General features: G+C 41.0%; 1 protein-coding gene across 1 annotated transcript; it reads right to left on the bottom strand.

Moving 5' to 3' along the window:
- Positions 1 to 4,164: 4,164 nt before the first annotated feature.
- LLPH (LLP homolog, long-term synaptic facilitation factor) lies at positions 4,165 to 12,068 on the bottom strand. Its single transcript, XM_033221372.1, has 3 exons — positions 11,974 to 12,068; positions 10,148 to 10,365; positions 4,165 to 5,114 (listed from the first exon to the last, which is right to left on the bottom strand). The coding sequence occupies exons 2-3, from the start codon at positions 10,356 to 10,358 to the stop codon at positions 4,936 to 4,938; spliced, it is 390 nt and encodes a 129-aa protein (XP_033077263.1). The 5' UTR covers positions 10,359 to 10,365; positions 11,974 to 12,068; the 3' UTR covers positions 4,165 to 4,935.
- Between the last annotated feature and the right edge of the window lie 206 nt (positions 12,069 to 12,274).

Below are 12,274 nucleotides of genomic sequence, written 5' to 3'. Positions count from 1 at the left end.
AGGGATAATTAGAGTATTGATCCCACAGTGTTTTAAGGATTAAATAATATACGTAAAGCATTTAAGAGAGTACGCATTCTCTAAATGTTGGCTGTTATTTTTACTGCTTGCCTACCAAATTAACCTTATTTGGCAACACATTATATTTTTTCCCCTGCTCTAAAATAACTGCAAAAGAACCTTGGCATTCAACTGTGGAAAATTTAGGGTTCTTTTTGTAAGCAGACCCAAGAGTGGCCCTGGGCCTCCTGGCTACCTGACAGTCCTCTGGGGACAGCAGAGTGACCTTTGACCTGATGTAAGTACTTAACAGTCCCACCTCACCCCTAAACATTTCCCTGTAAAATTGGTATGTGTCTACTGCAACGGTGTTTTTATTAATATATGCAGGCAAACAGAGGGAAAAAGACATATATTTTGTGTCTAGCACAAACTTGAATCACTCTGCCAGACGGCATCAGAAGTTAGTCACTTAACTAGTAAGGTTAGCCAACAGCTTAGCATCTGCATTTCTATTGTAGTATTTATAAATTTGGCAATACCTTAGATTCCTCCCAATTTTATGTTGTGGTCAGCACTTCCCTAAACTACACATTGCTGCCCCTCACCATCACCACCAGTTCATTTCAGATACTTGATTCAAGTCATTTATAGCTATTTTTCTTCTCCAGCTCTTAAGCCATATCCCAGAAACATGGATCCAAATTTTGAAAATATCCAAATTTCCTAATAAGCAAATATATACTGCAGAATTCTTATTTGATGTAGCATGTGAATTACATAGTGGGAAGAGATATCTACACTAATGTGACAGTAGAAAACAGGATGTGGTCAAAACCACTACTTGATTCCACCTTAGAGGTTCAACTGCAGTTTGCGTTTCTTCTCTGATTAGTACCTTGGGCAATTAATGATCATGGCCTACACCTTCCCCTTTTGGACTGCTCAGCCCATTCCTAATGAAGCGTCACCTGGGGATATCCAGGCTGCTCTAGGTCTAGAGACTTGAGGAGGTTCTGTACATCATTATTCTACTTAAACGTGCTCTTTATCTGATCCTGAGCCCACATGAACCCAGTCTATCATAGGTTGACCCAAAAATAGGTATTCTATCCTAAAATCACCTTTCTCTCTTAGCAAGAGTTTGCACATCCTTGAGAGGCAGAATGGCATTGTAAGAGTATAGGCTCTAGAGCCACACTGCCTAAATTTGAATCCCAGATTTCAGTTTCAGTTGTATGGCCTGTGTGCCTCAGTCTCCCCATGTGTAAACAGAGATTACATTAGTACCAAACTGAGATAACATTAGTACCAAACTCATGAGATTGCTTGGCAGATTAAATGAGTTAATACTTGAAGCAGGTTTGATCATCTTTAAATAATATTTTGATTTCAGACTTAATTTCTTAAAACACAGAAAGTGTTACATTCAATTCCTAATGTGATTTAGCTCACTCAATCTAATTCCAAAATGATTTGGTGCTTACCTTGAGCTCCATCTTGTGGCTTTACAGCAGTTCTCTAGAAAATGTCAGTCAAAAAGATGACAAATTTCAAAAAGATAAGCTAATTATTTAAAAGATAAAAGGACTATGCTATACTTCTCGATTTGTAATCTTTAAAAATAAAGTGACAAAGATGTGACCATACCTCTGCACTAATTTTGAAATGCTACTCTAAATTTCCTGCCAATATTTGGAGGTGGGGAGAATCTTGCTGGCAGTCTTCAGGAACTCAGTGCCTTAGAGGCTACTCACAACACTGTGTCAGTAAACTTCTCTTCAGCAGTCACCTTTCCAGAGGCCATATGACACTTGAGAACATGATTCCCGCGTATGTTTTTTGGTAACGGTACTTTGATTTTTCATTTTGTTAACTTTTAAGTTAAATCCTGAATGGACAAACTTCATGACTGGACACACTGAAGTGAAAACCCTAACATCAGAGAGGCTCTGGATAAAAGCTCAAAGCTACTATCAGTAGAATCAAATTGGACGTTATCAGTCACAGAAAACATGAACATAACCTTAGCACTGGTCTCTATCTGACAATGCTGCCAAAATGTAAATAAGTGCCAAGTGTGTAATATCACTCATGTAGACTTTATTTTTGAGATGGAGTTTCGCTTTCTTGTCCAGGCTGGAGAGCAATGGTGTGGTCTTGACTCACTACAACCTCCGCCTCCCAGATTCAAGCGATTCTCCTGCCTCAGCCTCCCAAGTAGCTGGGATTATAGGCACCTGCCACCATGCCCAGCTAACTTCGTATTTTTAGTAGAGACAGGGTTTCACCTCTGGTCTCAAACTCCTGACCTCAGGTGATCCACCTGCCTCGGCCTCCCAAAGTGCTGGAATTTGGTGCCGGGCCCCTTTTTTAAAAGTCATAAAAAATGTCTACATTAGGCTGGGTGTGGTGGCTCACGCATGTAATTCCAGCACTTTGGGAGGCTGGGGCAGGTGGATTACTTGAGTCCAAGAGTTTGAGACCAGCCTGGGCAACACGGCAAAACCCTGTGTCTACAAAAATACAAAAATTAGCTGGGCGTGGTGGCACCCACCTGTAGTCCCAGCTACTGGTGAGGCTGAGGTGGGAAAATCACTTCAGCCTGGGAGGTGGAGGTTGCAGCGGAGCCACGCTTGTGCCAATCACTCCAGCCTGGGTGACAGAGTGAGACCCCAACTCAAAAAAAAAAAAAAAAAACGTAAATAATTCAGCTAGTATATTTATAGGCTGATATTGTCAGTGGCTTAACTGGATGTTTGCAATTTTTTTATTTTATGAATAAAAATGTACATATCCACTTTTCCCTCACAAATGCTATTGTGATTCATACCTATACCAAAAGGCAACAAAAGTCATGAATGACATCTTTCTTTTTTTTTTTTTTTTTTTGAGATGGAGTCTGGCTCTGTCACCCAGGCTGGAGTACAGTGGCCAGATCTCGGCTCACTGCAAGCTCCGCCTCCTGGGTTCACGCCATTCCCCTGCCTCAGTCTCCCGAGTAGCTGGGACTACAGGCGCCCGCCACCTCGCCCGGCTAGTTTTTTGTATTTTTTAGTAGAGATGGGGTTTCACCGTGTTAATCAGGATGGTCTCGATCTCCTGACCTCGTGATCCGCCCATCTCGGCCTCCCAAAGTGCTGGGATTACAGGCTTAAGCCACTGCGCCCGGCCGACATCTGTCTTTCAATTCATATCTTAGCTGTTAAGAAATTTTAAGCATTTAAAGTTATCTACCAACTTTTCAATAAACTACTGAGAAAAATGAGAAGAGCCTACTATATTTAAATAATTCCAAGAGTTTACTGGCATCAAATTTTATAAGTTTAAATTTTCGGAAACATTTGGGTCATGTCCTCTTTATCTCTGTATTGTGCCCAATTTAGCAGTGTGCCTGACACAAAGTTTGTGACCTCATGACCAAGTGGCCTTATTCTAACATATTGCACATTTTACTTGCGTTCTCCTGGGAAGTTAACATCCTCTTCTAAACAGATACACAGCTCTCAGCCCTATGAGAGCAGAAATCTTACCTTATTCAATCTGTTCCAAGCATCTGGAAAGTCCCTAGCACATAATAGGCACTCAGTATTTGGTTGTTCCAGTTTACATATGAGATGGTTAATCTGATTATAGTGAAATTCAGAGGGAATGCTAAGTTTAGATTGCTTAAAGTAAATTTAAATAAAAGTGAATTTAGCAAACTGTAGTAAGACAGATTTAACTAAAAATCATTACTCAGAAAACTAGTTTCAAAGATAAGAAGTTAAACAGGTTTCTTTACCGCTGGAACCCTGTAGGACTATTCTAATCCTAAATTAAAATCTTTTGTAAATCATCAAGTATGTAGCATTTCCCAAATTGACGTGAACACAATTTATTTATTTTTTAACCAAGCATCCAGAGAAACTGATTCTGAAGAACACACTCTGGGAAATGCTGCATGATACTATATTAGGCTACACATGAACACTAAAGAACATTAAATCAGTTTCCATTAAAAACCTGAAATGTTCTAATTTCCTAAAAATCATACTGACTTGTATATGTTAATATTCTACCTAAAATTAAGACAAGAAAACATTTAATTGAAGAATCTGGTCTTCTCTAGGACTAAAAAACCTTAAGCATATATGAAAGAAAAAAAAATCAAACTTGAAGATCTACACACAAAATATCTTTTATTCTGTGGAATCAAAGCTCCACACAAGTACTTTATAAGATCCATTAATGTTTTTTTTTTTTTTTTGAGACAGAGTCCTGCTCCGTTGCCCAGGGTGGAGTGCAGTGGGGCAATCTTGGCTCTCTGCAACCTCCACCTCCTGGGTTCAAGCGATTCTCCTGCCTCAGCCTCCTGAGTAGCTGGGACTACAGGTGCATGCCTCCATGCTCAACTGATTTTGTATTTTTAGTAGAAATGGGGTTTCACCATATTAGCCAGGCTGGTCTTGAACTGACCTGGTGATCTGCCTGCCTCGGCCTCCCAAAGTGCTGGGATTACAGGTGTGAGCCACCGTGCCCAGGCCTAATGTTGTATTTTTAAATGATATGATTATACAACAGCTTTCTTTAAATCTAAGTTCACAAAAATTTGTCAGTACATCATCTGTTTTATCTCTACTGACTATAATTACCACTTGTAAAAACGTCTAACCACATTAATACCTGACAGAACTTTGAAGCCTGATTATAACTGGATATTGGGTAGCATCCAATTAAAGTATCAGTAGAGCTTGGATGTATCAAAGAAAATATTTTATTTAAGTTCCCAAAACAAACTTGGAGTTATGCTGGGATTGAACTGAAGAAAAAAGGCCAAGTTAAAATAGGAAAACAAATAGTTTTCATTTGGTGGCAGCTGAAATCAAAGTATACATGTGTATACATTCTAATCCATCATCTATCCCGTGTGGCATTTTCCAAGGTTTTAAGAGTCTACCAGGCCAAACCCTTTGCCACTTTCACTGCTTTTGCTTTGCTTTTTCCCTTTCCTTTCTCTCGCTTTGCCTTCAGCCTTTTTCTTTGCCTTTGGTTCATCCATATTGGGTACTGTCCATGCTGGTCTAGAAGAGTCTTTTTGTTTCTCTTAATATCAGTCTCCATTTTCATGTCATCTGCACAAAAAGATGGAAAAACTGTTAACACCATGTATGAAAAAAACCACCCTGTGTATTAGCATACATATTAATGCACTGAGCATATTAATGCACTGAGAATATCAGAACATTAGAACTGAAGGTAGACCGAAAATAGAGAAGAAAAAACTTTCTAAAGAATGTTGGCATGATCTCTTCCTTCGAATAGTAATGTTAAATAGGAAACATTTAGGATGCATGCTTGTGAGTTAGTACATTAGTAGATATATGGTTCTGAGCACATGTGAGTTACAAGAACATTTCTCATATTAAGTGATTCCTTGAGTTAAGCCAGTAAGCCCACCTACACTTCTAAGGGATAGACCTTAGATGTAATGAACTGATTAGGAATGTCTGGCCATTTCTTATGAACTTGAACTAAATTATAATGAACTGAGAACGAACTTCTAATGAACTCGATGGAGTAGTCAGCAGCAGGGTTGTAATGGCAGAGACAGGCACTCAACAGAGAAGAAAGACCTGGACACATCCTGGGGCTGGCATACTTTTCCTAGCTACCTGGACACATCCTGGGGCTGGCATACTTTTCCTAGCTAGGTAACACTCAGAGATCCAGCTCTACTGATAGGAGACTTGGCAGGAAGCTCAGTGCAAGCATGCTGTGGTACACCTAGAACCTTCTCCACTGTGAAGGACACGTCCAGAGTCCTTCACTGGGACCTCTTTACCCGGATACACAAGGTCTTCTATTATCTTGACTACCTGGCATTATATTAGATATTCATCAGTTTCCACAGTATCTAGAATAGTGTCTGGTATATAACAGCCAATCAATAACTAGGTGTTGAATGATTATTTTAGGTGCTGTTCTACTTTATGAGGATATAGTGGTCCATATGAGCTCCTAGTTCTCACAGAGTTTACGATGTTCTGTTGAGGGGAGAATAACTAAGCAAACAGAAAGAAAACCTCAGCCAGGTATAGTATCTATAGGCTTCTGTAGTCTCAGCTATTCGGGAGACTGGGGTGGGAGGATCATTTGAGGCCAGGAGTTCAAGGCTGTTGTGGGCTTGGTCACACCTGTGAACAGCCACTATACTCCAACCTGGGCAACAAAATGAGATCCTGTCTCCAAAAAAAAAAAAAAGAACTGGTAGGCACTGGTACGAACATGTTACGATAATGAGGTTTTTAGGCATGACAGTGATATAATCTGATTTACCTTCTGAAAAGATCACACTGGTGGATATGTAGAAGATAAATGAGAAGGGAACAAGAGCGGAAGTGAGAAGTAAAAAGGCTCCAATAATAGTACAGGCAAGAGATGACAGCCATCTGAATCAAGGTGAAAGCAGGAGAAAAATGTATACAGATTTCTAACGTATTTTTAGGACAATCAGTAAGACTTGCTAATGGTTTAGATATGGGGAATAAAGGAAAGAGGAATCAAGGATGCCTACTAGGTTTATGGCTTAAGAAATCAGGCAGGCAGTTTAAAGAGTAGAAATAAGAAAAAACATGAACTTGAGGGTAGAGATGAGAACCAAATTGATAACACACAGATTACTAAATGTGGAGACTCCCTCAGTCTCAGTCCCACCAACCTTTAGCTCCTAAAATATCTAAGAATAGGGGCATCTAGACATTCCCCAGGCAGGACATAAAAGAATTTCCCTCTGGGGATGATGATTAAAAAAAAAAAAAAAAGACTTAACAGATTCTGATATAAGAGATCTCTGAATAAAACCTCCTGGAGGCATTCCAATTCTTCTATACATCTAGTAGTTGATATAACCTCTCCCACACCTTGTCTCCCTCCAGCTTCCAATTATCATTGTAGTGCCGCACTTTTAAATACAAACAACGACCACTGATCACCAGACATTTGAGAAAAGCTTCTAATATGAAAGAAAGAGACAAAAGTAAAGGAATGGAATGGCTTGGGAGGGAATTCCAAGAGGAAAGACACACAATACATACCACAGATAAACATTTCAAAAGCTAATTAATACCCTTAGGAAAATCAGAGAAGATATAAGCCCATTTAGAACACAGAGTTCATGACTCAAGGGGCATTCACAAAACACAAAGAACATAAAGCTATGAAAAAGGAACAGTAGGCCAGGCGCAGTGGCTCACGCCTGTAATCCCAGCACTTTGGGAGGTCGAGGTGGGCGGATCATGAGGTCAGGAGATCGAGACCATCCTGGCTAACACGGTGAAACCCCATCTCTACTAAAAATACAAAAAGTTAGCCAGGCGAGGTGGCGGGCGCTTGTAGTCCCAGCTACTTGGAAAGCTGAGGCAGAAGAATGGTGTGAACCCGGGAGGTGGAGTTTGCAGTGAGCTGAGATTGCGCTGCTGCACTCCAGCCTGGGAGACAGAGTGAGACTCTGTCTCAAAAAACAAAAAAAAAGAAAAAAAGGAAAAAAAAGAAAAAGAAAAAGGAACAGTAAAAAGAAAAAAGAATAACTTTTAGAAACTAAAAATATAAGAGTAAACCAAATAATAAGAACCAGAATATAAGGTCAAGGAAATTAGAGGGTATAACAAAAGAAATAGAAAACAGGAGAACAGGAGAGAAAAGAAAACAGGATCAATCCAAAAGAATCAAGAGTGGATGGGCATCTGGTATCTAGAACATATAAAGAACTCTTAACAACCCGATAAAAAAAGACAAACAACGTAACTGAAAAACAAGGCAAAAGACTTGAGTAGACCTTTCTTCAAAAAGATACACAAATGGTCAATAAGCATATGAAAAAATGTTCAGCCGGGCACAGTGGCTCACACCTGTAATCCCAGCACTTTGGGAGGCTGAGGCAGGTAGATCACTTGAGGTCAGGAGTTCAAGACCAGCCTAGCCTGGCCAATATGGTGAAACCCCATCTCTACTAAAAATGCAAAATTCAGCTGGGCATGGTGGCACATGCCTATAATCCCAGCTACTTGGGAGTCTGAGGCAGGAGAATTGCTTGAACCTGGGAGGCAGAGGTTGTGGTGAGCTGAGATCATGCCACTGCACTCCAGCCTGGGCAACAGTGAGACTCCATCTCAAAAAACAAAACAAAACAAAACAAAAACAAAAACAAAACAAAACAACAACAAAAAAACAGTTCATTCAATGTCATTAGTCATTAGGAAACTTCAAATCAAAATCACAATGAGAATCTATTTCATACCCACTAAGATGACTATAATCCAAAAATGGAAAACAAGTATTAGTGAGAATGTGAAGAAACTCAAATACTCAAACACTGCAGGTGGGAATGTAATATAGTGTGGCTGATGTGGAAAACATCAAAAAGAATTATCATATGACCCAGCAATTCCACTTATCAAACAAAACCTTGTGCACCTGAATGTTCACAGCAGCATATTCACAACACCCATAAAGGGAAAGAAATCTAAATGTCCAGTAACTGTTGAACAGATATGAAACGTGGTACATGCAATGGACTATTATTTAGCCTTAAAAAGAAAGGAAGTACTGATATATGCTACAATGTGGGTGACCTTCAAAAGCACCACACTTTTGAAGGAATAAGGGAAATAAGCCAGGCACAAAGGTATTATATGATTCCATTTATAAGAAATATTCAAAACAGGTAAATCCACACATGACAAGAGCACGTTAGTGGTTGCCAGAGGCTGGGGGTAGGAGGAGGAGAGACAGACTCCTTAATGGGTATTAAGTTTTATTTTGGGGTGAGGAACGTGTTTTGGAACTAGAGGTGATGGTTGCACAATAACATGAATGTACTAAATACCACTGAACTGTACACTTTAAAATGCATAATTTTATGTTATGTGGATTTTGTCTTAACAACAACCAAAAAGAACCAATAAGGAGGGGTGACGTGTGTGTGAGGAAATGAAAACAGCAAGTTATGGCAAGTGTTTCAAAAAGTTTCAAGGACAGCTGAAATAAAGCAGCAGATTGAGAGAACTTGAGGTCAAGGGAGAAATTTTTCTTTCTTTCTTTTGACATTGAACATCCCAGAACACATCTATGCTGTTGGCAATGACCCAGTGGAGGAGACTGATAAGGCAGATGCCATGAGTACAACCCCTGAGAATGTAATGGGGGAGAGGATTCAGAACACAAGTGGAGAAACTGGCTTTGGAGAGAACATTAATAAAAAAGGGAAAACAGACCATACATCTGAATTCTTATAGATTTGGGTAGTGGAAAAATGAGGATATTTCTGTTGGTTGGCCCCTTTTTCTCACAGAAGTTGAAGTAAAATGCTTTTTGTAATTTTTATTCATATGGAGTGGGAGAAGGATGAAATGGGAAGAAGAAAAAGTTAAAAACAGCCATTTTTAAAGGGAAAAAAAATCCCTAAGGTTGCGAGATTGAGAATACTACTCTCTTCCTTGGGCATAAGACATCAAATAAATGTATTTCTATTTTAAAGTCTAGGTATTGCAAATGCTTAATTTAGTTTGCTGCCAAATTGGTGCATTAAATGTGCAAAGAGCAGCATTAAGTCTTAATCACTTCATGATTAAGACACAAAGGTTCCTAGAAACTGTCAAAATGAAATACTGAAACCCCGTGATTTTCAGGAAAATAGTATAAGGGCATAGGACTCATAGAATGGGAATTAGATCTTACAAAGAGTAAAATGAAGACCTATGCTGCCTAGGCCCTGAGTGAACTGTGTACCCTTCCAACCAGAGTGTGTCTAGATTTGTCTACTCCTGTAGAACTATTTATTCCTGAGACATGGAGGCTACTATATAAGCACCAAAGACCCACTCTAAATAATCCAAAACATACCTATATACAAGAACGGACTTGAGAGATTTTTTTTTTTTTTTTAACGAAGCACCGAGGGGCTGGGCACTGTGGCTCATGCCTGTAACCCAGTGCTTTGGAAGGCTGAGGTGGGAAGAATCCGCTTCAGCTCAGGAATTCAAGGGTGCAGGAAGCTATAATCACATCACTGCACTCTAGCCTAGGTGACAGAGGGAGGAGACCCTGCCTCAAAGAAAAAAAAAAAAAAAGAGAGAGAGAAAGAAAGAAAAAGCAGCAGCATACTCACCTTTTTCATCTTTCACCTCACATTGCATTTTCTCCTGGCAATGTTTGCGTTTGGGTACCACCACAGTTGCTATCTCTTGAACATCTTTCATTAAAACATCACCTTCTAGTTTGAGAATACTTTTAAGCCTGCTGAGCTCCTTTGGGGCATTCTTTTTTCTCTTTTCAGCACGCATCTTTCTTTTCCACTTACTCCGTAAGCTTTTAGCCATGTTTTACCTGAAGTTAACAAAAACACACATTCAAAAGCAAATCTTTAATATAAAAAAGAAAAAAGGCAAATCTTTAGAAAACCAGGCCAACAGGTATCTCTACAAAACAAGTGAAAAGTAAAACTCTTCAATCTGTTCACTTTTTATGACAACATGCAACTTATATGAAGATCAATATGGTACATACAGTCACTGAATAACAATTAAGATATCAAATCAAACTTGTAGTCATAAGCAAACTACAAATCAAACCAATTCTGAAAGCACCTTGAATTTCTTTACAAAATACAGAAATTTAATTTCCCCAGAATGCAAGAGCATCATCACCTTACATCATCACCTTACATTTACGCAACAGCTTACAAATTACAAAATGATTTTTTTAACACTTCACCTCATCTTCATTATCCATCCTCTCAAGCCAACCTAACGACTCTAAACTTATCTATTCCTACTCTTGTTTTCTTTCCACTCAGTTGGGCCCTAAATCCTCCACAAGGTGCTCAGTGTGATCTTTTAAAAGAGCATTCACTAGCCGGGCGCGGTGGCTCACGCCTGTAATCCCAGCACTTTGGGAGGCCGAGGCGGGCGGATCACAAGGTCAGGAGATCGAGACCATCCTGGCTAACACGGTGAAACCCCGTCTCTACTAAAAACACAAAATATTAGCCGGGTGCGGTGGCGGGCGCCTGTAGTCCCAGCTACTCGGGAGGCTGAGGCAGGAGAATGGTGTGAACCCGGGAGGAGGAGCTTACAGTGAGCCGAGATCGCGCCACTGCACTCCAGCCTGGGCGACAGAGCGAGACTCCGTCTCAAAAAAAAAGCATTCACTGCCTTTATTCGAGTTCTTTAAAGACCTCCCCTCATATATATATTCAAGATCTACAAGGTCATTTGTTATCTGTCCCCTGCCTCCTTCAACTCTATTTCATTTCATTCTCCATCCCCCTCCCCGCAGGCTCCAACTACTTCTGAACGAGTCCAAACTATCTCTAAGTCAGTGCCTTCATGTTTGCTGACCCTATATGCCTGGCAACTGCTCTTCTCAAGGCTTGCTCCTTCATTCGATACCTCAGAAAGGACTCCTCTGACCTCCGTAAGCTCCCTTCTCTGCTTAATAGGTGTTACAACCTGAAACTACTGTTTTCTGTCACGCTCCCCACCCTCTCCCCAGACTGCAGACTCCACGAAGGTAGAAGGAAAGGTCTTTTTCACTGCTAGATGGCCCAGTGCACAGAATTTTGCATACTTGTTGAACGAATGACTAACATTTTTTGAACGCCGGCAATCACCAACTCATTCCGCTCCCTTGTCTACATAACTCAACCCTTGCGAGGGGCTAGAAAAGCGGGCGGTAAACAACCTTGAGGGCCGAAGTTAACTACAGCGGGAGTGAACAACAGGGGAGAAGGCTCCACTTCACCCAGTGCACTCGGAAGCCGGAGGGCCCCCACCAAGAAGAACACGGGGAACCCTCGCCCTCAACCAAGGCCTGCATTGCCGGACCGGAGCTCAAGTACAGCCCACCAAGTGTCAAGAAACGAAATTCTCCAGGGGTGGCGGAATCAAGTCCCAAGTCCCATGTCTCACTGGACCGGTGACGCGCCGAACTCACCTGAGAAACGAACACACACGCCTCAGGATCACGCCGACCGGAAGTCTTTACACTTCCGTCTTCCGGGCAGAGGACACCCGGGCCAGACGCATTGCATGCCGGGAGACAAAATGTCTCAAGAAGCCTTGAGAGGCGCGATTTTGGAAGCCGGGCGCTGACGAGCTTCCGCCTTTGGTGTGATCGCGGACCTAGAAACTCGGCCCGTCCCATACAGGTGTCTGTAGAAGTCGGATTTGGAGAATGCGGAAGCGTGTGCCGGTCAAGGTTAGGCTCCAGGTAGGTCCGCTTTCCGGACGTGGGC

This window comes from Trachypithecus francoisi, unplaced genomic scaffold (assembly GCF_009764315.1).
Source record: "Trachypithecus francoisi isolate TF-2019V2 unplaced genomic scaffold, Tfra_2.0 Lachesis_group11, whole genome shotgun sequence".
In the NCBI taxonomy this organism is placed as follows: domain Eukaryota; kingdom Metazoa; phylum Chordata; class Mammalia; order Primates; family Cercopithecidae; genus Trachypithecus; species Trachypithecus francoisi.
Note: the sequence above shows the minus strand (reverse complement) of the source record. Positions and strands in the feature narration are given on the sequence as shown.

What these genes read in the sequence shown, in the direction of transcription:
- LLPH (XM_033221372.1), bottom strand. Translation starts at nt 10,358, where the DNA reads ATGGCTAAAAGCTTACGGAGTAAGTGGAAAAGAAAGATGCGTGCTGAA. An exon ending in TGAGGTGAAAGATGAAAAAG is followed by an intron (nt 5,115 to 10,147) that starts GTGAGTATGCTG and finishes CTTTTTGTGCAG; the next exon opens with ATGACATGAAAATGGAGACT.